This window comes from Psittacula echo (assembly GCF_963264785.1).
Source record: "Psittacula echo genome assembly, chromosome: 9".
In the NCBI taxonomy this organism is placed as follows: Eukaryota; Metazoa; Chordata; class Aves; order Psittaciformes; family Psittacidae; genus Psittacula; species Psittacula echo.
Genome location: NC_137745.1, coordinates 14681905 through 14707744, shown reverse-complemented (window position 1 = coordinate 14707744; position 25840 = coordinate 14681905). Strand labels below are relative to the sequence as shown.

The window sequence follows — 25840 nt, the reverse complement described above, 5'->3', positions numbered from 1 at the left end:
ATTTACTACTTCTGATCAAAGAAAACAAGAGGTATGGGAAATACCTTACTGGCATGACAGCCAGCCAGCCTACCAACTAAAAATAACCTGAGCAAACCTTGCTAAATCGTGTGAGCTAAAACACTTAGTCTCTGTAAGTCTGTTAAAAGTTCTCTTCCACTTGAGCCAGGAATTCAAGCACCATGTGCTTTCCCACCCAAATTAACTTCTTGTCGTGGTTTAAGCCCCGGCTGTAAATTAGAACCACGCAGTCTACTTCCCCCCCACCCCCCAGAGGGATGGAGAGGAGAATCGAAAGAATGTAACTCCCACGGGTTGAGATAAAAACAGTCCAGTAACTAAGGTATAACACAAATCACTACTGCTGCCACCAATAATAATAATGATAAGAGAAATAACAAGGGAAGAGAATACAATACTGCCCGCCGGAAAAGAGAGCCCGCCAGAAAGAGGACGTGCCCTTCCGGGTAGCTCTCAGTTACATCCCCCGGCATGACGTGCTGTGGTATGGAATACCTCTTTGGCTAGTTTGGGTCAGGTGTCCTGTCCCTGCTTCCTCCCGGCTTCTCCTCCTCCCTGGCAGAGCATGAGACTCACAAAGTCCTTGGTCAGTCTAAACATCGGTGTTATCAGCTCTGTTCCCAGGCTGAAAGTCAAAAACACAGTGCTGCAACAGCTACTAAGAAGGAGGAAAACTGACTGCTACTGCTGAACCCAGGACACTTCTGGTTGAAAAGCAGATTAGGCAGCACCTAAACATAGTTATAAAAATTTAATTTAACTAGTCCTTTTGTCTAATGGATAACTGTAACCATCTATGGGGAGAGGGACTGGCTCAGATGTTGCTCAGAAGAGATGAGACTGAGTCAAGCTGTCAAGCTCAATTTCTGATGTAAAAGTCATAGGTCAGATGCACATGGTTTCTGTGCACATTTGCGTACTCTGGTGAGGGTAAGAGCACTGACCTGCAAAAAAGTAATTCACTGTTGTAATTTCTTATCGAATAGCTCAGGCTTCAGAGAAATTATATTCACTTGGATTTATCCAAATGATTGGCATTGCATCAAAGAGCAATTTGGGATACTACTCAGCTAACATTCCCCTGCTGAGAGACAGCAACAAAGTAATTACCCATGGTTTGGTGTTAAACTACAGATGGGTTTGGAGTGTGCTTTTTGGTTGTTGCTTGCTGTCCTGGGTTCAGCAGTAGCAGTCATTTTTCTCCTTATTAGTAGCTGGTGCAGTGCTGTGTTTTTGACTTTCAGCCTGGGAACAGCGCAGGTAACACCGATGTTTTTAGCTGCTGCTCAGTAATGTTTACTCTGACCAAGGACTTTCTGAGTCTCATGCTCTGCCAGGGAGGAGGGGAAGCCAGGAGGAAGCATAGACAGGACACCTGACCCAAACTAACCAAAGAGGTATTCCATACCACAGCACGTCATGCCCACTATATAAACTGGGAACAGTTGCCCAGAAGGGAGATCGCTGCTCAGGTCATGCTAGGTATCAGTCGGCAGATGGTGAGCTGTTGTATTCTCTTCCCTTGTTATTTCCCTTATCATTATTACTATTAGTGGCAGCAGTAGTGGTTTTGTGTTATACCTTAGTTACTGGACTGTTCTCATCTCAACCTGTGGGAGTTACATTCTTTTGATTCTCCTTCCCATCCCTCCAGGGGGCGAGGAAGGGGGGGGAGTGAGAGAGAGCCTGCGTGGTTCTGAGTTACTGGCTGGGCTTAAACCATGACACTTCTTTTTAATAAAATAACTGATTACTTTAAATTCTAGGGTTTTTTCCATGATCCCTGTATATTCAACATACAAAACATTTCTATGTGTTTTATACTAAATGTCAATCAGATCTGTTGCATGCGATCCAGTTCTGAGTATTCTTCAAACTCTGCCTCAGAACACGTCAGCTTTTCTAAGTCCATCACCAGTTTCTCATGTTTCTGCATTAGTTCTTGCTCTCCTTTACATTTACACTTTTCAATGAGCTGCAAAACAACTGGGCTGTTTAAAATAGTACAAAGGCAACGCAAAAGTGGTTTTAAGTCCTTTCAATAATTAACATACACAGTACCATCTAAATTAAATACTTAGCACAAACAGACAGAAAATAAACAATCCAGATAATTTATTATTGTCACAACAGTTGAAATTACTAAAGGAGTTGCTTTCTAAATGTCACATTTAAGTGTGTGCAACCCCTATATGTTAACATGGGACCCTTAACTCAGCAATCATGGCAGTTAGGATTGCCTTGGAGACTTCCTGCCGCAGTCAGACAAAAGATAGGAAAGTATTACAGGAAAAACAAACAAACCTCCAAACCTCCAAAACCCCCCCAAACAAACAAACAAACATAAAAAGATAAGATAGATTCTCATCTTGTTAATTCTTAAGCATTTTTATGAGACATTATTAAAATTACTCTAAATTCCTATAAAGAGGCAAGAGCCTTGAGTCAAGTGTAAAGGCTTGACTTAACTGTATCACAGCCAGAGAGAATGAATGCTAGTGAAACGAATACAGAGAAGCAGAAGAAAAGAGAATAATCTACAGTCACACAGAGAAAACCAGATGTTGTGTATTCTCTATTAATGATTGCTACCTCAAAAACACAATTCCTACTGTTCTTTTATTGACAGAACAAAATATCATTTTAATTAAATGACTTCCAGTCCAGAGCACTAACTCTTATTATGACTTTATTATGGCAATTGCATTTTCAATACTAGTCAACTGCAGTGTAGCAAATATTCACCTTCCTACAAATTACCTAGTACTGACAACAAACAAATTAAGATAACAGTAAGACCTGCTGAAGGCCTTAAGCAATCACTCCACAGAAAGCCCTCTATTGATATAAAAAATTCTGTAAATACGTTATTTATGCATGTTTAAGTTAGTATGATTCATGTCACATGTGTGAGGAAATTAATAGCTCAAGTACTGTGAAAAGTCTAACAAGACAAAATATACCATAAACTAAGAAAATGCTCTTACATCATAATGCTCATCAAAAATAGAGTAAATCCTCTTTGGCCATAATTGAACTGTTGCATTCAGTGCAATGTCTTCAGGATGAAATAAAAAATTGTCTAAGAAGTAAAGCAGCTGCTGAGAGCACTTCTGTGAAAAGAGATTTCACAAAACTTTAAGTCTCATAGATCTGTTAGAATATAGGGTAGGACAATATTATCTAAAAAGATAAAACATAAGTCTACATTTCATAGACTTTTCAGAATTCAGAGCCATTTCAGCCAACCAAATATTAATATTCAAAATACATAGTTAAAAAATATTAAAATCCCTGCCCCATTTGTAAGCTTGTTTCTCTAAATATGACTCCTGTGGCCTGGAAATCTAAGTGCAAAAATCCTAATATTATTAAAAATATAAACCCCATAAATTCTTCAGAATAAACATGCTATATTTACAGACCTATTACCATAACAGAAAATCTGATACATCTCATCACAACTTATAGCAAAGAGCTTCTTATCCAATATTGGTTTTGGCTGACCCACACCTTACACAGTTCTGTTCTCTGAGCTCACACAAAGTACTACTGCTAATGAAACATAATCTATATTCTGCTCAAAGAGTAAACTGCTTCTTGTGTGGTCAGAGTTATGACTGATTTTACACATAATATTCTTTTACACTTGTGTGCTACATTTTCACAAATAGCTTTTTAAGCAGCTGTGAAATAAGTCTCTAGGTACAAACAATAATCTGAGTGGTTTACAATCTGCTATGATTTATTAAAAGCTGCATTTCCTCACCAACATACAGAACACATGGGTGTGGGGAGTACGAAGGAAAGGCATATGGCAAAGAATGAACTGGACTTTGGTCTGAAGTAACACTGAGGATACAGTTTACCCATATCTGCAGCATGATCAGACAAAAGTCTGCACTCCCAAATGAATTTTGTATTTGTACAGGCCAGAATGTTCAGTAAAAGATTAAGAATTAAAAGAGTAATTTACCTTGATCCTTAACAAGAGGTCCTTAATATCTTTGTCTTTGACTTTCTTTATGTAAGCTACTGTTTCCGCCATTTCTTCTGTTGTCTCAGGAACTTTTAATGCACGTTCCTTAATGGCTTCAAATTCCCTGCATATCCTGTAGATTTATTTTACACAAATGTCAAAATTTTAAGAATTGAGTTTGACTGGCTTCGAGCTCAACTTTAATGGAATTAAAAGTTCAAACTACTTCTTTAACACCCCATACACCAACACCACTACTTTATGAAACAAAATAGGGAATATGACCAAGCCAGTCTAGAAAAATACTGTTTCTTAACTTGCACAACCAATTTGTTTGGATTCTGTGTTACTATTGGTAAGGATATGAACCTAAGTACAGCATCACTGGCATACACAGAAACACTTTCATAACAAATATTTTCACATTTTGGTAATATGGAATCACCATAAAATTTGACTACAGCTGTTGTACTAGTAGCTGTTGACTACTACTAACCAAAACTTAATATGACTTCACTTACAATTTAATCCATACCTGCAAATTAATGTCCTGTTTAAATAATTTGATATCCCTTCTATGCTAAGGTCACCTGCCTAGTAGATGAAGGAAAGACAGTGGATGTAGTTTTTTTCTGCACTTTAGTAAGGCTTTTGGTACTGTCCTTCACAGCATCCTTCTGAACAAGCTGTCCAGCTGTGGGGTGAGTGGGTTCACAGTGCACTGGATGAAGAATTCAAAGCATTGTAGTGAATGGGGCTTCATCTGGCCAGCAACTGGTCATCAGTGCTGTTCGCAGGGCTCAGTTCTAGGGACAGCTCCCCTTTACACATTTATCAACAATCTGAATGCAGGAGTTGAATGCGCCATTATCAAGTTTGCTTATGATACCAAACTGGGAGATGCTGTTGACTCCCTTTGAGGGATGGGATGTCTTGCAGAGAGACCTAGATAGACTGGAGCACTGGGCTATGACTAATGGGATAAAACAAGTCAAAGTGACGGATTCTCCACCTAGGATGGAGTAATGCCAGGCACAAGCATAAACTGGGAGAGGAGTGGCTGGAAAGCAGCCCTGCAGAAACAGATCCAGGGGTGCTGGTGGGCAGCAGACCCAGTATGAGTCAGCAGTGTGCGCAGGTAGCCAGGAGGACAAACCTCATCCTGGAGTGCATTACACACAGCTTAACCAGCCCGTCAAAAGACGGCATTATCCCATATTCAGTGCTGGTGCAGTTTCACCTGGAGTACTGTGAGCAGTTCTGGGCCCCACAATTTAAGCAGTATATTCAGCTACTTGAATGCGTCCAGAGGAGGGCAGCAAAGCTGGTGAAGAGCTGGAAGGCATCTCCTGTGAGGAGCAGCTAAGGACTTGGGTCTTCTCTAGCTTGGGGAAAAGGAGGCTGAGGGGCAACTACATGGCTCTCCATAGCTTCCCGAGGAAGGGAAGTGAGGAGGGAGGTGTTGATCTCTTCTGCCTGGTAACCAGTAATAGGACACGTGGGAATGGTTCAAAGCTGTACCAGGTGAGTTTAGACTGGGCATTAGGAAATATTTCTTTACTGAGAAGGCAGTAAACACTGTAACGACCTTCCCAGAGAGCTGTTCAATGCCCCAAACCTGGCAGTGTTTTAAGAGGCATTTGGACAATGGTCTCAATGACATGCTTAAACTATTGGGCAACCCTGAATTGGTTAGGCAGTTGGACTAGATGATTGTTGTAGGTCCCTTCAAACTGAAATAAGTCTATCCTATTCTGTTCTATTCTAATTAATCAATGTTATTACCTACCATTATCTATGAAAATCTAGAGGTATGTATCATGCAACAAAAGAATCTAGCTAGTCTTTTCTTTGACAGTGCAGTAATACTGTTTTTCACACAGCAAAAACACAGCCAGAGTGGTAATGAACTCCTTTGATCTTTTGGCGCCTCTGTTATCCAAGTCTATTAGTAAGTTCCCCTACTAGTTTTTGAGTCTAAAACAGAGGAAAAAACACATCAGCTGGTGCAACTTGATTAGATGATTAGTTTGCCAACAGTCTTCATTAAACACAAGTATGGTATATTTGCATTTCTTCTACATGCATCTACTATGCATTTAACACACATAACATTCACAAGCAGAAAATTCTACTTACTTTTCATTTTCCTCTCTGTAATTTGCAACTATTCTGTCCATTAGCACTTTTGCAAAGGCGTTTGCGCTACTTGCCAAACCTTGCTTTAAATCCTCAGAATTCAAATAGACCATACGGAAATAAGCCACCTCAGGTAAACTCAAGATTTCCTTCTTGTGGGTGAAGAATTCATCTATTAACTTCAGAAAAAAAACATTACATTTTACACCTCAGAGCTGTTATTTAAATACTTGGCTACATGAGTCAGTATTATACGTTGGATAAAATATTTTTTTTTTCTATTTACCACAGATTTTTAGGAGAAAAAACACTTAATGTTGTAGATTTGTAGGCAGTTGACATAATTTTTAGCTAAAGGTTAAGCACCCCTTATCCTCTGTTTCCTTTTTGTTATTGCTCTATGTATAGTAAAAATTAAAGATAAAATGTAGCATTAAAACTTACAGCAGTGTATTCACCAAAACTGTGTTCTTCTGATTCAAATTTTTCTACCCGTGCCTGTGCAGTTCCATCTACAAGCCAGCCATACTTTTCAACTACAATTCAATTAGATTGGATTAATACTGTGATAACACATACACTGTCCTATAAGTTATTTATTATAAAGAAGTCACACAGTTATTTAAACACTCTTCTAACACTCACCATATTTTTCAAAATATTTCTTTGGACCTTCTAAGTTGTCTCTGATACGCTTTTTCAGTGTAGATGTGGCCCATTCTAAGACATGCTTAGGAAGCTCAGCATCCAGAGTTGTAGTGTCTTCCGTTAGCCAAGAACGTACCGTTTGGATGTTCTAATACAAGTGCAAGTTGTAATTATTTAGATTTTAAAAAGCAGTACCAGGATATATATAGTTTAAGAGTAAGTTGCAATCTGCAGAAGACATTATAAAATATGAGACCCTAATTGTCACCAAGGTCAGGTGCTTCACACACACCTAGAATGACTCTTCCCAATTCAAACAGTTTAACAGGAAACACATGAAACAGACAAAAAAGAATTACCCAGTGTTACAGAAAAATAAATTTTGTCCTATGTGCCAACACATACAACTAAATGCAAAACACTTCTTTCAAAGTACCATGATGTATGATTAAAGGCCAGTACTTAGTCCACAGAGATATAGCTAAAGCCCCCAGAAAGGCTGTCCTCCCCGGAGTCACAGGTTGGTTCTCAAGACATAAATCTTTGCATACTGTATGTATTAGTTCTTAAGAGATTTGAGGCTTTTCTTTTCCTTAGAAAGAAAAGGAATATCAACTGTAATTTTCTCTGGGGATCTTAATCATTAATGCAAATTTATTGTAAATCATCACACATATAACTAAGGTACTAATTGTATTTCTATGCAAAATGTTAGTTCATAGCAAGTATACACAGCAAGACTACTTAATTTTCAATGTTCAAAATAAATATATAAATAAATAAGATTATATGGTTACTTGTACTTAAAGCAGTCTCAGTTTTCTAAATATACTGAATAAGAAAACAAAAAGTTTATTTTCTATCTAGTTTTCTTTCCTGAGTAGGTTTTTAGTCTGAATTTCCTTAATGAACAGGCAGACAATCCATTTGTAGACATGCAGTTTTGTAAATTAAACCTGCAGACTAAAACTACCAGTAGCAGGTACACCAATTTTTTATGAACAAGGAATATAAAAATGAGTTTCAGAGCTGCCTGGAGTTCCACTGGGCATCAAGATTCATGATGTGACCTGCAGAATGCTCATGGAAAATAAATACCTTAAGGTAAAAAATAATATATAAATAATAATAAAATATTATATATAAATATAAAAATATATATAAATATATAAAAATATAAAAATATAAAAAATAAATAGGAAGCATTCTGCTTCCTATTAGCATGGTAGTCAGAGTTCTAAATTACTTATATTTGCACACACTGAGAAAACTCACAGTTACATATTTAAAGATAAAAGCACACCTGGAGCGTCTCTCCTATGCAATTTGCTATAAACAGAATTCCTTCTTCTAGGTCTTGCAAGCTTGGATAAAACTCTATTTTCTGGTCATCAAGAATTAATTCCATCTTAAACAAAGGTGGGCCATTTCTGTCTTCAGGATCAAAAAGTTTCACATAAGCTTCAACTGTTCTTGTCAACAAGTCTTTCACCTAGGCAATAACATATATCCCCTGTTAGTTAAAAGAAGAGAAATCCCATCCCACTTGCCTTCATTCAGTAAATCAGAATTTCCATTCATTTTACAACTTACGCCCTGACTAATGGGTAGCTTCAGAACTATGAATTTTTCTAAGGCCATCAGTAAGTACTAGTCCCAGCCCCTAAAGGATGTTAACTAATGAACAAGTACACAAACATTTCAGTAAAGCCCATGCATTTATTTTTGCTACAAAAGTCAGTCTATTACTAACACATGCTCTAAGTATAAATGAACTATCTGGAATTTCTGATTTTCCTCTGATTTTTTTTTTTTTTTAATATGACAATGATTTGATTAGAATATTGTTCCATTATTTTTCCACAAAGTAAATAAAGGTTTAATACCCAAAATACTGCCTCCTTGAACTGCTTAACATAGATATTCCCACTGATTATTATATTCTTACATGGAACAATGTGAACAACAGATGCTCTAACTAGAAGTTAAAGGATTTTTAATTTTCAGTAAACTGAGGACTTTGAAAAACAATTGACTCTGAAATCAGTTGTTTTCCTGCAAATGTTCTTTGTTTATTATTATTAGGAAATAAACCAATTGGAAATCCCCAAAACAACAACAAAAAAATAACTGAAAGACACTTCATATAACTTCCATCTTGATAAAAACAATCAGGGAGGAAAAAGGAAAAAATAACTCAGCACTGTGGGATCATTTTCCACAGAAAAAGAAATGTATTGGAAACATTACAGAACTATATCCACTTGCACACATGTGGCAGAGCCAGACTTCAGCGTGCTTGTGTAAGTAAGTTTGCTTTCAGGGGAGAGAGACCAGGTTTTGTTAATTTTGCTAATATATGACATGTAACTGTAGTGCCAAGATCAGTGATAGGAAGGGGCCTAAGAACACAGTTACTTTCTTCGATAAGAGACTTACATTCTATTTGGTAAAATGAAGTCATTTTTTGCATCTAAAAAGCTAGAAGAAAAAGAAGTAGACAAGATCATGTATTTATTTTAAATGAGGGAAGTTAAAAATATATAACACTTTGAATACTTTACTGGATCATATGCAAACAGATGGCTAACAATGATTAAACAGGTCTCATATCATATTTCATGCTGACCCATTAAACGCACTGACCTAAATTTCACATTAGGTTTATCACAGAGAAGAAAGATTTTTACCTGATTAGACATAAGAACAGCCACACAGTTATAAAAAGAGTCAAGCTGATCCAACTTTACACTATTCAGTGCCTCATTTTGAGTAAAGAGATTGATAATTCTTTGATACCATGTCATCAGTATTTTCTTTTCTGCTTTAAAACAGCTTTGAGAGACATCAGTCTTTAAAGATTCACAGTCAACTGGCTCTTTCAGTCTAGAAAAGAAAGATACACCCACCTTATAAACAAAACAGTCATCTATACTGTATTAGAAACCCGTACTTTTTTAGCAGAAAGCACAGTGGGAACCTAAGCATCACTTCCGTAGACTTAAATGCGGAAAAAATACCACGAATCCCAGGAAATAATGAACAGTTACCAGGAAAAATAACAAGGAAAAAGATATGAAGAATTATCTTTTTGAAAATGATGAAAAGTTCCAAGATTAAAAATAAAATTCATCCGATGAAAACTGGCAAGAAACCTGATCTTTAGCACAGAATTCCCTACTCAAGTCAATTTTTCAAATGCTACTTCAACCAGACTTCTATAGTGATCATGGCATTAAAATTAAAAAAAATAATGAGGAGACCTTTACAGAATGCAGGGACTGGCAGAATAAAGAACTGCCCGCTGTAGGAGAAAATCATGTATGAGACCATTTAAGGGACCTGAAGGTGCACAAGTCTATGGGATCTAATGAGATGCATCCACAGGTCCTGAGGGAACTGGCAGGTTAAGCAGCTAAGCTACTATCCCTCATATTCGAGAAGTTATGGCAGTGAAGTTCTCACAGATTGGAAAACGGGAAACATAACCCCTATTTTTAAAAAGGAAAAATAGGAAGACCCAAGGAACTATAGGCCAGTAAGTCTGACCTTGATGCCTGGCAAAATGATGGAGCAGATCCTTCTTGAAACTATACTAAGGTACACAGACAATGAGGAAGTGATTGGTGACAGCCAACATGGCTTCAATAATGGCAAATCATGCCTGACAAATTTGATGGCCTTCTACAAGACAGTTACAGCAATGGTAGATAAGGGAAAAGCAACTGACGTCAAATGCTTTTCACAAGTCCAGGTAGATGATACTGTCCCACACGATATCCTTGTCTCTAAATTGGAGAGGCATGAATTTGACGGATGGACCACTGGTGGATAACGAATTGGCTGGATGGTTGCATTCAGAGTTGTGGTCAATGGCTCCATTTGCAAGAGGAAATCAGTGATGAGTGGTGTCCCTCGGGAGTAAGTACTGGGACCGGTGTTGTTTAACGTCTTTGTTGGCAACATGGACAGTGAGACTGAGTACACCCTCAGCAAGTTACCAGCTTCAAAATCCTATATGGGTTAATAACTCACCAAAACAGACTTTACCTGAGGCTTGAGAAATCCACTAGAAGAAAGTCAAAGAATGCTGCATATCCAAAATCCAGTAGTGATTTCATTGTGGGGTGGAGAATGTGCAACTTGGAAAGGATTTTACTCTTTGCTCGGGTAAAACTCTTATGCCATGGACTAGAAAAATCCAGGCTTCTGAAAAAGAAAAAAAAAAACAAAACCAAAACCACAACCAGATAACCAAAACAAAGAAACAAACAGGAGTGAAGAGTTCAAACAATATGTGAATAAAACATATAGAAAGTAGCATTAAAAAGTTTATTCTCTAACGTGAATAGTTATTTAAGTGCCATACACATATACTCAATGCGATGCAGTGGAAGCCACAAAAACACTCTGATCAACCATGTTTTATATTCCACAGTATTTTCAGATCACCTACTCTTCCAATGTAAACTTCTAACTTCACCAACTGCTAAGAAGAAGTATTTATCACCATTATTTAGATGGCACGCATTCTTATGCTTGAGCAAATAGTGGCATTCAGATAATTATATTTTGTCTACTGAATTCCTCCTCTAGTTGGAAAGAGCATAATTGCCTTTCCTTCGGTCTCAAGGTTTCACCTCGTAACAGCAAAGGCATATGAAACCTTGCTATTAGATGCAGTTTTAGCATGTTGAAGTACTGTACAAGGCTGCTGTCTGCCAGTAAACAGCCCCATACGCACATACTTTATTCCAGGGATGGCTGCAATATGACTTGAGAGTCTGGGCACTCAGAGCCAGAAGTCTCATTTGCAGTCACTAGCACTCCTATATGTAACTGTAACAACAGTAACAAAACCCTGTCAGTGCTGAAACTTTGTAAAGCAATCACATATAAGATGTTTGAATGCAGATAGAAAAGAATGTCTCATTAAGGGACTCCAGAATTAATACTGTGCCATAATATAATATTGTGTGTTCATGCAGCTCAACAAGAATTTCACTCATGCAACCGACTACGTTTGCCAGCGGGTCAATTTGCTATCTTAATCCACTCACATAGGTAATGAAGGCAAAGGTGCCTCCTCTTCATCTTCAAGTCCTTTTATGTCTGGTTTAATAAGAATACTTCGCACTAGGAAAAAAAAATATATGAACATTAGAAGAAAATTAAGCCGTATTCAATAGGTACTGGTTTTCCTCAGTTGTTGACCAGTCGTACTCCAGGTTGAACCAAGCACCCAGTAGGATGGAAAGGTAACTGTATCATCCAAGCCTTCAAAACGTATTCTCCCAAAGGTAACTCAAAATCACAGCTTCTGCTAAACATCTGTTCAGATTCAGATGGCTTAATTCCAGTGCTGTCCCCCATTTATGAAGGTTTTCAAACAGACCAGTATTTAAATAATTAAGTACTTGAGTAATTTCTTCACCAAGAGGATGGCCGGTCACTGGGACAGGCTCCCCATGAAAGAGGTCACAACACCAAGTCTGGCAGAGTTCAAGAAGCATCTGGACACTCCTCTTAGCCATATGGTTTAGTATTAGGTAGTCCTGCGAGGAGCACAGATTTGGACTTGATGATTCTTAAGAGAGAGTCTTCTTAACTTGAATGTCTCTTAACTTGAGACATTCTATGATTCTAAGTTGCAATTTTGTTTAATATAATGACAGTGGGGTACTATAATTATCCCACTGATGACATTCTGAAGAAGTTAATTCCATGTTAAATTGTGATCTTTTTTTTAATCTCCATTTTTAAAAAGATCAGCTGTCTACCAAAATATTGTCAAAATTTGACTCAATTTCAGATAGTATAAATGTGAATTAAAAACATTAATACATGATTTCAAGGGAATACACATTCAAAATTCCAGTTAGCAACTCTGGAAAGAAAATTTAAAAATCAAAATGAGTTGAATGAGCAATATCTGAAACCAGCCACTTATCTTTGCAGCTTTCTAGTGTGAGCTTCCTCATGCATAGAAAGCAGCATTAATATAGTAATATTAGTATCACAGTATGCTAAAGTATGCTAGTACTGTGTAGTTTCTGGTACTTACCCACAAATCTTCTCATGCTCTTTTCATAATCCTCCATTATCTCCCCTAAAAGCTTTTCAACTAAGAGCTTTCTGTCTTTGCCTTCCATAAGTGACTGTGGCACCAACGTGAGCACGGACATCAGCCACTGGTGCTGAATGGGGGGGATGGGATTCCTTAGCACACACTTCTTCAGAAAGAGATAGTTTTCCTGGAAGGACAATATTGTCAGAGGCCTAATAATTGGCTATGTAAATATTTTTCCACTAAGCTTGACAATTTTTATTTACCATTTCTTATACTTAAGGGGAGGTGACATAATCTCATCTTTCAGTACTCACTGATTAGTACCCTAGAAGTTACTCTACAGTTGGTAAAATGGCCTCCCTGCCTCAATGCTTAAATATAAAATATAGTAGTTTTTAGTACAGCATTTTCCTTAGTTCTCTGCTGAAGTTTATGACTGACAATAAACAGTTCAAGGTTACAGTTATTGTTCTTTGGACAAAACTTTATCTGGCAAAAAGTACATACAAACAGAGTTGGGTATTTTTGTGGCCAAAGGAATAGATGTTTATGCTTCTGAGTGATAGTTTTCTTATAAAACAAAACATAATAAAACCTAATATCAGCTAGGAAAAAAAGACACAAACATTTCAGTGCTAATCCGAGTTTAAAGTGGCTCTCAGAGATCAAGTCTTATTTTAAAAGCTATACACAAATTCCAGGATCTGTAGGTGTTCTTCAAATCAGGTGAACAATGTCAAAGACTAAGTTTTCTACAAGAACTGTCTATGACCCCAGTGGAATTAAAAAAATCCTGAAGCCTGTTAGGATTTTTTCTAAGTCATGATCTTGAACTACATCATTTTAGATCCAAACTTCAATTACTAATGGGCATACTTCCTGTAATAGAAAAATACTTTCCTTCTACTGGACCACAAGAAGAGATTCCTATTTTGCTTCCTACTCCATTTTTCCCCAACAAGACTATTGAAAAAGCACTTCCTGTTTAACCAACATCAATTGCACATAACACACTAATCCTTCTGAATAGAGAACATTCACTCTTCTACTCTAAAAAAGCAGAAAAAGCAGAATTTAACTCACCATCTGTTGTTTTAGCTCACTGTTCATCTGTATAAAAAGGAACAGAAAATCCTTATGTATTAAGAACACACAAACAAAAAAAATCAGAAATATACAATTTAACAAATATTATTCTTAAACAAAGATTTTATTCTGTAGATATACAGGTATCAGTTTCAATGGGACTGCCTGGGCACATAAATACATTTATAAATTACTAAGGATTGAGATAAATATCTTTAAGTAAGTACTAAGAAGTAAGAGCCATAAATGCCCGAATAACAAAGAACAGGCAACAGTTAAAATATTACAGAAACACTTTCTCACAGTGGAAGGCAGTTCTGGGATAGGAGGTACAGGTTCTCTGTTGCGTTTTTCTTCCATGGATACATGATAGGCTTTTAAAGCTCGATCAATTCTGAAGTAAAACAGAGAGTGAGATGTGCAGAAAAACTACAAATAATATACTAAAAATAACACTATCATTTTAATTGATGCAACCTGTTTTTTCATTTACCAGCTCTTTGAGCACTAAGAGGTAAGTCTGCCTTTGCATACTCTGTCTGCTCTTATACCAACAGCCACATTTGTCTTGACCATAATCACAATATATATGTCCTGATTCACCTCATCCAATTGCTCCTGTTAAGATTATATTTTACTTCTCCCCAAACAACTACAACAGATCTTGTCCAACTGTAGTGGGGGGGAGGGGTAAGAAAAGAGTGCAGAACAAAACTCCCAAAGGTGTTGATTTTAAGAGCAGCTCTTTTTTACTGTCTGTGGTTATAAACTGCTAAATAAGTATCAGAAAACTTTAAATAGTTAATGGTGGCACATCCTGCTGACCTTGCGCATTAAAACGTTTCAGTCCATTCTTTTGCGATACACATACCTGTATGTCTCTTGCCAGGATTTCAGCCTTATCTCAATATAACACAACTGAAAAGTCCCAAGCGGAAGTTAGACTGCCAATTTCAAGTATACACTCAAATCACTACTTCAGAGGACCTTATTTAAAAGACAGTTCACTGTACAAAAATGTAACTGAATCAACATTCCAGCAGAATATTCACTGTTTGTCAGCACTTTACTGTACAGCAAGTCATGACTACAACATAGCTGATATTTTCAGCATAATGAACATCTGCATTCTACAAACTGCACTTTCCTTCTGCAGCTATCATTGAAAGGTCAGAATTTACTTTCCAAGAGCTAAAATTAAAAGACTTCTTGTTTGTTAGATTTGTATTATAACAGCCTTTAAACTATTAAAAGAAAGCAAACACCTTTCTCTGTTTTTAACTTATATATATTAACTGCTGTCTATAACTGAGTGTTGCTACCAGCATTTATATCTCTTCCGTGATCAGTTCTTCTCAGACTTCAATACCACAACTTAGTCTTACATGTCTGCCTAGCTCCAGTGAAGCAAGCAATTATGGACACATAAAGGTATCTTCCAACAAAAAACAACCTGTAATACTTGGCCATGTAAAAGTTTAGCCACTGAAGTAGAGTATCAATTGTGTATCAATTAGTTAAGTAACCGGTTAACTGGTTACCATCACCAAAACTAGTCACAGAAAATGGAATCACTAACAACCCCCACCAACAAAAATACAAGTATTGATGTAACAGTATTTCAAACAGGTTAAATTAAGACTTATGTACGTAAATCTTTCAATTTTCATTTCTTCTTCAGAAGACCAAAACATTTTTTCTGTGCTTTTTAATCCTATCAAATACCATTAGATTTCCTTCCCTTTTTAATCCATTACATGAAAACGCAAGCTGCTATATATTTCATAGTACTACTATAAACAATGCAACCTTAGCCCACATAATCCTCTCACATTTATGCGAAGATTATCAACATGTCTTACCTTTTCAGTAAGTTCCTGAGAATAATGTAGGTATCTCAGGAATAAAGTTCTATCAAAATAATAAACCCAAACCAAACCCCTGTTTTTCTATCAGGCCTAACAAGTACATGAAAGCAGCCTTTTCCTATTGTCTTTCCTTCTTTCCAAATGAAAATCTTGAAAGGCAATTTTATGTGAATTTACCCAGATGGGCAGCTGGGCTCCTCTGGCAGTGACACAGATCACTAAGTTCAGTGGCAAATGCATTAAGATAGTGATAGTGCCGACAAAGATGTTAGAAGTAGACCCACATTTGGATCATTCATACAAAAGCAAGCAAGTAATCCAGGTGTTGAGTCTCTTTGAAAAAAAGGTTTTCATAAAGAGAAAGGATTTTTTTTTCAGACTATCATAAACAACATTCAAAATGTGAAGGTCACTTTCTGCTCACAACTCACCCCAACAAACATCTCAAGCAGATTTTGGGTGCTGTAAAAGAAAAATCATCAGAGATTCCATCAAATGTTCTTCTATTAACGATTTTAGATAAAAAGCGATCAGCACTGCAATACTGACATCAAAAACCTCTAAAATTAATAAACACCATTATTTCTCAGATGTCAAATGTGCTGTTTCTTTCATTTGAATTTTGATATTTCTTGAATTACATCAAACTCACAGTAACTGATTAAGCCTCTTTTGCTGCTCTTTGCTTCTTCGGTATGTCAATAGTTTATTCTGTGATGGTGACATATCAGATGTGGATGATGAAGGTAGAACAGTAGGAGGAAGCAAAGTTCTGGAAGTCTTATGGCGATGTGCTCCATCTGAGTACGACATCTAAACCCGTAACAAAACCAAGATTGCAGAATACAATTAATCCTGTCCAGAAAGCAGTTTAACAGATGCATGTACTAAGTTGAATATACACAGGATGTAAAATGAGGTAGACTCAGATTTCTACAATCTAAGAAATCTAAGAAAGTTTAGCTTTCAGAAAACAGAAAAACTCTGTATATGCTAAGATGGCAAAGTTCAAAGTCCGCAATAGTAAAAAACATTGGTGCTGTTGTATTAACTCGAGATTAGCATGTTGCATCAAAGTAAGGTTCTATTACAAATCTCTTCAACTGATAGTCTACCAGCTGTGCATAGTACAGAAGACACTAGAACAGCAGCTTGTTAATTCCTCCCCACTGGCAAACCTCGCCTGACTAGCTCTGATGTAGGCACATTTCCGTTTCTGATGGGGCCCGGCTGTTCCTGTGGCTTGAGCAGGTGACTATCTACTCCCTTTTTGTCTGGTCACTAAAAAACCAGTTACTGCCTCATTAAGTCCATGATGCTAGGTAATGTGAACAAATTCAGACACAAAGGCAGAGCAGGGCACAACTTCATTTCAATTGCCTGTCTGGAAACTAGAGCTACCAGAACAAGTGCCTCTGCAAATACCAAGAAGATGCTTGACAGTACTCTAAGCTGCAGCAACTCTGGGCTTTCTAGGTAACATTCACTTACAGTATGTCAAGGTGTGCATCTTCTTCAGAACCAAGGCTGAATTCAGCAAAGAATAAACTGAGGTTACTAAAACGAAAGAGGCAAGCAAGGTGCTAACACCGCTGAGGGTATGTGGCTAAATCCTGTCTTGTGGATGCAGATTCGCAATGAAAAGGCAGCTTGTAATTCGGTGGGATGGATATGGGATTCCAGCTAAGTAGACGGAAGTTCTGATTATGACCACATTTGTGGGGTAGCTGTGCTGTGCAACAGCAAAGTGGAAACAGGTATGGGCTTCAAGTAAGAATCCTAGTCTGGGGGTAGGATGAATATGTGGAGCAGATAATTGGGTAACTACAGTTAAAGATAGGGAGCAAGCAAAGTTTGATAATCACCTCGCATAAATACAGAAAAATAGGGGGAAGACGGGGAAGAGAAAGTAAATAAAAACTTAGTGTGTGACAAAATCTCATCTTTCAGTACTCACTGATTAGTACCCTAGAAGTTACTCTACAGTTGGTAAAATGGCCTCCCTGCCTCAATGCTTAAATATAAAATATAGTAGTTTTTAGTACAGCATTTTCCTTAGTTCTCTGCTGAAGTTTATGACTGACAATAAACAGTTCAAGGTTACAGTTATTGTTCTTTGGACAAAACTTTATCTGGCAAAAAGTACATACAAACAGAGTTGGGTATTTTTGTGGCCAAAGGAATAGATGTTTATGCTTCTGAGTGATAGTTTTCTTATAAAACAAAACATAATAAAACCTAATATCAGCTAGGAAAAAAAGACACAAACATTTCAGTGCTAATCCGAGTTTAAAGTGGCTCTCAGAGATCAAGTCTTATTTTAAAAGCTATACACAAATTCCAGGATCTGTAGGTGTTCTTCAAATCAGGTGAACAATGTCAAAGACTAAGTTTTCTACAAGAACTGTCTATGACCCCAGTGGAATTAAAAAAATCCTGAAGCCTGTTAGGATTTTTTCTAAGTAATGATCTTGAACTACATCATTTTAGATCCAAACTTCAATTACTAATGGGCATACTTCCTGTAATAGAAAAATACTTTCCTTCTACTGGACCACAAGAAGAGATTCCTATTTTGCTTCCTACTCCATTTTTCCCCAACAAGACTATTGAAAAAGCACTTCCTGTTTAACCAACATCAATTGCACATAACACACTAATCCTTCTGAATAGAGAACATTCACTCTTCTACTCTAAAAAAGCAGAAAAAGCAGAATTTAACTCACCATCTGTTGTTTTAGCTCACTGTTCATCTGTATAAAAAGGAACAGAAAATCCTTATGTATTAAGAACACACAAACAAAAAAAATCAGAAATATACAATTTAACAAATATTATTCTTAAACAAAGATTTTATTCTGTAGATATACAGGTATCAGTTTCAATGGGACTGCCTGGGCACATAAACACATTTATAAATTACTAAGGATTGAGATAAATATCTTTAAGTAAGTACTAAGAAGTAAGAGCCATAAATGCCCGAATAACAAAGAACAGGCAACAGTTAAAATATTACAGAAACACTTTCTCACAGTGGAAGGCAGTTCTGGGATAGGAGGTACAGGTTCTCTGTTGCGTTTTTCTTCCATGGATACGTGATAGGCTTTTAAAGCTCGATCAATTCTGAAGTAAAACAGAGAGTGAGATGTGCAGAAAACGACAAACAATATACTAAAAATAATGCTATCATTTTAATTGATGCAACCTTTTTTTTCATTTACCAGCTCTTTTTTATTTGTATAAATACAGAAAAATAGGGGGAAGACGGGGAAGAGAAGAAAAATAAAAACTTAGTGTGTGACTGGGCTCAGGTTCACTAAAAGACTGTCCTTCCATGGCATCTCAAGTCTTGCTTGTGGCTGAGTATGGCTATCCCAAAAGCTTGACAGCAGGGTTACCCTGGAAACACGATGCACAAACTGACAACTGCATTTTAACAGGTTCTCACAGAGGAGGAAAAAGCCAAAGCCACTTGCTATATTACTAGTATGTCCTAGAAATGAATTAAAACTGGCGGTGGTGGAGCCACCCGAATACATAAGCTCAGCCACAGGAAGACGAGGCCCTACCACGTTTTCCTAGAGCACTCTCAGCCCAGCAGAGCCCGGGTGTGTGGAGCGAAGAGCAGCAGCAGCCCCTGTCATCGCCCCGCCGCCCGCCTGCCTCGCCTCGCCTCGCCTCGCCTCACCTCACCTCACCCCACCTCTACCGGTATCGCGATCCCGGGGGATCGACAGGCACGACGGCGGCACGCAACCTGCTCGGGACAACAACGCGGTTGCCAGGCAGCGGAGGGGGGGGGGTGCGCGGTGGGTCTGCTGGACCCGCCCACCCCCTCAAGCCCTCAGCGCCATGTCGTTTGGGACACAGCCGGAACCGTCCTCTCACCGCCGGCCTGCGGCCGCGGTCTTCCAACGAGGGTGCTCCTGCTCTCCAGAGCGGAGCGCTCATTCGACACCCGTTTCTTCACAGAAGGGTGTTTGCCGCGCTCTGTGCAGAAACAGACTACTGGTAGACTCTTGTGATGAGAAAAAGAAAACAGCAGCAGAGACTTTTTAGTCTGCCACAGGGCCTACTACAACCCAAGGAAGTCAGTGCGTGTCTTTGCTCCAGCGTTCTGCCTGCATAAAGCAGATAAAAACTTTTCTCCAGAGGGCAGCACGAATGCCTAAGGAATTACAACACCATCACGCAACAGGCAGCTGCTGCTGAGCTTCTAGTAAGCTGCTACTTTCTAAGGAATTCCAGAGACTTACTATCCACTTGCCCACATTTGACTAAGAAACCCGAAAATCCTCATTTTGTACCTGCGTGGCAGTGCCCCACAAGCAGAGGCTGCAAGAACAGCTGGAGAGAATTTCAGATGCGGTTTCGGGAGCACTGGGCACCTTCCTCACACATTCTCACAGCACATGACTGTTCAGTTTGAAGTTTCAAACTAGACACGAAATATCTTTTCACAGATGACAAACCCAAGCCTTTGATACCAAGGGATTTACGCAGAGACTGTTTGCACTGAGTTACTTGGGAGACCAATCCCCTTTCCCGGCAGCCGCTTACCAGGAGGCGGTGACGGCTTTCCTGAGGGGACGGGATGTGGCTGTTGAGGGGACAAACCCCGCGATTTATCCCAGCACCTTCACCTACACCATACAGAAGGGTTACGTCCTCAGAATGCGGCCAGGCACTCACCAGACAGGCAAGGTGAATCCCGCCTACTCCTGCTGCCGTCACCACCGTGGGGCCGCCTCTTCAGTCAGGCACCGCCCCTTCAGTCGGGCACCTCCCGCCTGAGGAAGCACCGCCCGCCTGAGGCGACGCGGAGCAGTCTCGCGCACTTCCGCTGCCTTCCGCGCGGCAGATTGTTTCCGGGCGCGGGTCGCTCCATGTGGCGCCGGCTGTGCTCCGCCCTCGGGAGGCTCCGCGCGCCGCCCGCCGCGCTGCCCGCCATGGAGCGGGCCGTGGTGCGGTGTGTGCCCTCCGAGCCTAAGCTGACCCTGCGGCTCGTGCTCCCCGACGGCAGCGCTAGGCACATGCAGCGGGACAAGGCGGAGCCGCTGGGCCGGGTGCTGGCCCGCATCGCCGCCAACACTGCCAAGGGTAACGCTAAGGCTGCGAAGAAGAGTAAGAAGGCGCGGGCGACGGGTGCCCCGGCCGAGGAGGCGCCGGCGGAGGCGCCGGCCGTGCGGCTCTTCTCCCGGGATGGGGAGGCGGTGGCCGATGAGGTGCCCAACGCGGCGGCCTGGCAGGACGGCGCCGTGCTGCACATCGGGGAGGCGCGGTACCGCGTGGAGCGCAACCGGCCCACACTCACAGAGCTCCGGCTGCCGCGCTCGCTGCTGGCCGGCTTTCCTGTGTGCCCTAAGGTGAGCACCGAGTTCGCCGCGCCGCAGCACTGCCTCTTCCGCTGGTACCGCGAACAGCGGCCCTCGGCTGGCGGGGGGGCGGCGGCCGGTGATGGCCCAGACTGGGTAGAGACGGCGGTCGTCGAGCGCGTTTTCATCCCCTCCAACGCGCTGGTGGGGCTGCGGCTCAAGCTGCAGTGCACGCCCGGGGACGGGGCGCAGCGGTACGGGCCGCCCCGCGAGGTGGAGAGCAGCGGCCCCGTAGAGGCTGGTCCTGGCGCCTGCATCTTCGACTCCCGGCACGTCTACACTAGGAAGGTGTGCGGAGAGGGCTTCGTCCGCGCCGTCACCTACAACATCCTGGCCGACATCTACGCCCAGACGGAGTACTCCCGCACCGTGCTCTACCCGTACTGTGCCCCGTACGCCCTGGAGCTCGACTACCGGCAGAACCTGCTCAAAAAGGAGCTGGCGGGATACAGCGCCGACCTCATCTGCTTGCAAGAAGTGGATAAATCCGTCTTCGTGGACAGCTTGGCTCCAGCTCTGGATGCTTTTGGGCTCGAAGGACTGTTCAAGATTAAGGAGAAGCAGCACGAAGGCCTGGCCATTTTCTACCGCAGGGACAAGTTCAGCCTCCTTAGCCAGCACGACATAGCTTTCAGCGAAGCCCTGCTCTCAGACCCAGTGCACAAGGAGTTGTGTGATAAGCTGGCCAAGTACCCCTTGGTGCAGGAGAAGGTGCTGCAGAGGTCATCTGTACTGCAGGTACCAGCTTTTACATGCATTCTTTCTTCTTCCTACTGCTTCCAGGCAGGTGCAGCCAAGTTAGGTTTGATGAGTGTCAGATCAAGGAGAAGGGAGGTGAGGGAGAAACAATGTTAAACATAACAGTGGTATATTCTGTGTTAGCTAGGTAACAGCAGAAGAGCAACTTAGGACCAAGAACAAAACATTGACTCTTTACTGAACTGGATATATGGCATTACCAAAATTTGGTAAAAAAAGGCAAAACTGTTCACTTTCAGATGAAGACAGCAATTGAGATTCTGGACCACGATTTGAGCCCATGTTGGTGGTATTAGCTGCCAAGTTTTCACTACTTACTCTCCTATGTCAGAATATATATTTCATAAAACTTAAACTTTGTAAATAAGTTTTAAATGAGATTCAGTTAATTCAGCTTGCTTTAATAGTGCCATTTGTGACAGTAGGAACAGAAATAAGGTTGGACAGGTTTGTGAGCTTCTTAATTTCAGAGGGTCTGCCAGCAGAGCTATTGTGTAAGTAAGTACAAACGTGTAAGCTACAGGTCTGTGTCAGGGATTTCAGAAACAGTCATTGGTAAAAGCTTCCTATTTGTGGGCTGTGTAGAAGTAACAAGCTTTCCTTGATAACTGAAATGGCTTCTAAATTTATGTTCAGTTTAACTGTGCAGTACTACAGTTTGCTTGCTAAAACCAGAGGTGGGAGAATAGAAAATAAAAGTCAAGAATGCTACAGCGTTAGCAACATCTTATGAAAAAATATGGAATGGATAGAAGCAAAAAATAAAGCCAAACCAGACACTTATGGGCAAAACAACATTTGTCAAATACCTGGATGTATTTATTGGCTGATACCCAGACTTTATATAGAAGATAAATAGACTCAACTTAGGAACTGTATTACTCAGTAGTTACAAGTATCAGATTCTTTGAACTGCATTGTCACAAAAACATAAGATAACTATTACATTTTTAAAAATATGTAACCTCTCTAGGTAAGCCTTACCAATGATTGCTTTTTCTCTTGAAGGTTTCAGTTCTTCAGTCTACAAGCGATCCTTCCAGGAAGATTTGTGTAGCTAATACCCACCTATATTGGCACCCAAAAGGTAATTTTGTCATGTACCTGTATGTAGGGTAACTGGGTTTGTAAAGGTTTTCGTCCTTCCCAGGGAGATTTCCCCCCATTCTTTTGCAGCTATAATCTTTTCTTCTGGAGCTCAGGGTTTCCTGCTTTGCTTCTTATCTAGATGAATCAAAGCCAGGCTGCTAGGTCTATTTATTTTCCTTAGAGCAGGATTGTTCTCATCTCCCTGGGAGTCAGTAGAATGCAGCTGAGAGCAAGACAAGTTGTGTTACACACAATGCACCCAAAGAGTAGACCATAAAACATAGGTGGTCTCATGTGTGCTCATGGCTTCCCAGACCTATTGTACCTGAGGTAGCTATCTTGACTTATTGCCAAAAGAGCAACCAGATTGGGCTATGGAAGCTTTTAGAAGAGATTCTCCTCTTTTAAATTTAGTTTTCTTATGGTTCTGTGTTTTTGGGGAATATCATTAGGATGGCCTGGAAATCTGCTGTAATACGGGTGTTGAAGGTTCAGAGTTCATGCATGTGCAAGTTTAAATTAAAACATTGTCTGCCTCTCCAAAATGTTCATAGTCATAAACTTCAAAAGCTTCATTATGAAAACTATTCTAAAATGTAGTGCACAGAAAATTTAAATGAGGTCACTGTTTTGGAGCTATACATGATATGAGCAACTTTGGAAAGACCTCCTCTGCTTCAGTGATGTATCTAAAGTAATATGTTTTTATGTTCTTAGGTGGGCACATCCGTCTTGTCCAAATTGCTGTAGCCTTGTCTCACATCAAGCATGTAGCACATGACTTGTATCCAAGTATACCAGTCATATTCTGTGGAGATTTTAATAGTACACCATCATCTGGAACTTACAGTTTTATTAACAGTGGTAGCATTGCCGAAGATAATGCAGACTGGGTTTCAAATGGTGAAGAAGAAAAGTGCAATATGCCTCTAAGCCATCCTTTCAAACTGCTAAGTGCTTGTGGAGAACCTGCTTACACAAACTATGTTGGTGGGTTTCATGGATGTCTGGACTACATTTTCATTGACAGGAATTCTCTAGAGGTTGAACAGGTCATTCCGTTGCCAAGCCATGAAGAAGTAACAGCCCATCAAGCTTTGCCAAGTGTTTCACATCCTTCTGATCATATAGCACTAATATGTGACTTAAAGTGGAAATAAAGTGTATGGTGCTTTTGGTGGTTTTCAAACAAGAAATTTAATGCTGGGGAACTGAGGCTGCACCCTGGCTTGATGCTGCTAAAAGGAAATTCAGAATGATCACTGACAAGTTCCTGTGTTTAATGGTTTTGCTGAATATTATCAGACTGTTCAGAATATTTGCATGACAACTTTTTCCTTTCCCTTTTTATACACTAATAGCAATAAAAAATATTTAAAATAGGGGATTTTGAAAACTGGATTATCATACACATTTTTACTTGTGTTTTTAAAGGATTAAGAATTATTTTGCTAAAAAAAGATGCATAAACCTGATGTAAGAGTGTCCAAACTCAGCCCTGCTTAATTCAGAACCAAAGGGAGAACATGAAAATAAAAGGATTTGGTTGCTTCAGCCTCAGTGTAATTACTGCCATGAGAAGACAGTTTTTAAAAGCGAAGTTCAGAAGTTCTCTTTCACTTAATAGAAAGTTGGTCTACAGTTATGCTAAGTGGCATGAACAATGTACATGCACCTACTACCTTCTGGAAAGCTGTTCTTTAAATTACCAGTGAGTAGGCTTTCTGTCAACAATCAACCATGTTAAATTCAAGGTTATAGCTGATTTGGAAGTGTTGTGCTTGCCCACTTCATGTTGGGTAGTGAGGGTAACTTTAGCACCTGGTAAAATTGGACTGCTTCTACTTTGAACATCTGTTCCTTCTGTTGTTTACAATCATTGGCAATGAAAGAAATACTAAATCTTAGGACAGCCAACTCTGGATGGGAGGGAAGTCTTAGTGTCATCAACAAGCAGGGGAGAGATACGGAATAGCTGATGTGGTGCATTAGCTGTGTGTGCCTAAATCTTTAAAGTGACTTGCAAACCTTTATCACAATTCTGTTTTGTTGCTCTATTGCATACAAAGGTGACCCGAATTTTTAGTAGGGTTTGTATTTGCATTTTTTTCCTTCCAGAAGGGAGTCTGGTCTTTGGTATTCTGTAGGAGATAACTTGGATGTGGGAGATGTATTTTACACATACCTTCACTGAATGTGTTGGAAGGGTTTTAACTATTTAACCAGCTTCTTTCCCTGCATCCATTAGTCCATATAGAAAAAACAATTTCAAAACCATTTCACAGGATCTCCTTCCTTCACTGAATAAAGTTCCCTTCTCAATTGTCTGTGTTGTCAATTGATTCTTTTCCTAGTTACTGGTGTCATTCATGGCAAAACAAGTCCATCCAGGTTGACAAAAACTACGTACCCTGTCTTTGCACAACTATTCACCTCCACTGCATTCTGGGGGCTGTAGGGTATGGCTGGGATTCACTAAACTGTTTGTATACTACTAAAACTAAGCAGTCAGTGTTACATAGGGTATTGCTGAGAGTCATCGATCCTGTCTCTTGCCATAGTACCTGCTATACTGTGAAGGGTGATGCTTTGCAGGAGCTTAGAAAAGGCTACAGAGCAGCTGTTTACATGTAGTTTCCAGTAAAATTACTAATGTTTTTTGTTAGTGGAGTATCTGACCATCTAACAAATTGATGCAGATAAACAACTGCACTGGTGAAATCAACAGGCAGGTTTAGCCTCCAAGGTTGTACAAGGCTAAAGGGATACAGGCCCATAAATCATGTCTCCAAATGACATGACACTT

The 25840-nt window shown here is 39.8% G+C and overlaps 3 protein-coding genes across 4 annotated transcripts in view; 2 read left to right on the top strand and 1 right to left on the bottom strand.

Moving 5' to 3' along the window:
- Positions 1-8439, top strand: part of APPL1 (adaptor protein, phosphotyrosine interacting with PH domain and leucine zipper 1) — a 51772-nt gene extending 43333 nt beyond the window's left edge. Inside the window, exon 22 of the mRNA XM_080625379.1 lies at positions 8142-8439. Coding sequence (XP_080481505.1) covers positions 8142-8189 — 48 coding nt within the window. The 3' untranslated portion in view covers positions 8190-8439. The remainder of the gene's footprint in view (positions 1-8141) is intronic.
- Positions 6183-20493, bottom strand: DNAH12 (dynein axonemal heavy chain 12). Of its 2 annotated transcripts, XM_080625386.1 has the most exons (13): positions 20372-20493; positions 18844-18934; positions 18538-18564; positions 16464-16624; positions 14247-14337; positions 13941-13967; positions 12852-13041; positions 11848-11923; positions 10838-10996; positions 9478-9673; positions 8091-8279; positions 6785-6935; positions 6183-6318 (listed from the first exon to the last, which is right to left on the bottom strand). In XM_080625386.1, the coding sequence occupies exons 2-13, from the start codon at positions 18898-18900 to the stop codon at positions 6308-6310; spliced, it is 1335 nt and encodes a 444-aa protein (XP_080481512.1). In that variant the 5' UTR covers positions 18901-18934; positions 20372-20493; the 3' UTR covers positions 6183-6307. The 2 variants fall into 2 exon arrangements, with proteins under 2 accessions (XP_080481512.1, XP_080481513.1); XM_080625387.1 differs by lacking the exons at positions 6183-6318; positions 6785-6935 and adding an exon at positions 9227-9268 and having other exon boundaries at positions 8232-8279.
- Positions 20494-20697: 204 nt separating this feature from the next.
- PDE12 (phosphodiesterase 12) lies at positions 20698-25279 on the top strand (the record flags this gene model as incomplete). The annotated part of the gene is made up of 3 exons (XM_080625777.1): positions 20698-21924; positions 22954-23032; positions 23752-25279. The coding sequence occupies 3 exons, from the start codon at positions 20698-20700 to the stop codon at positions 24192-24194; spliced, it is 1749 nt and encodes a 582-aa protein (XP_080481903.1). The 3' UTR covers positions 24195-25279.
- Between the last annotated feature and the right edge of the window lie 561 nt (positions 25280-25840).

Excerpts from the sequence above, each read along its gene's own strand:
- DNAH12 (XM_080625386.1), bottom strand. The coding sequence starts at position 18,900 with ATGGAAGAAAAACGCAACAGAGAACCTGTACCTCCTATCCCAGAACTG. Across the intron at positions 16,625-18,537 it reads GTGAGCTAAAACAACAGATG|ATGTCGTACTCAGATGGAGC; the intron begins GTGAGTTAAATT and ends TTACGGGTTTAG. Across the intron at positions 13,042-13,940 it reads GTGAGCTAAAACAACAGATG|GAAAACTATCTCTTTCTGAA; the intron begins GTGAGTTAAATT and ends TTGTCCTTCCAG.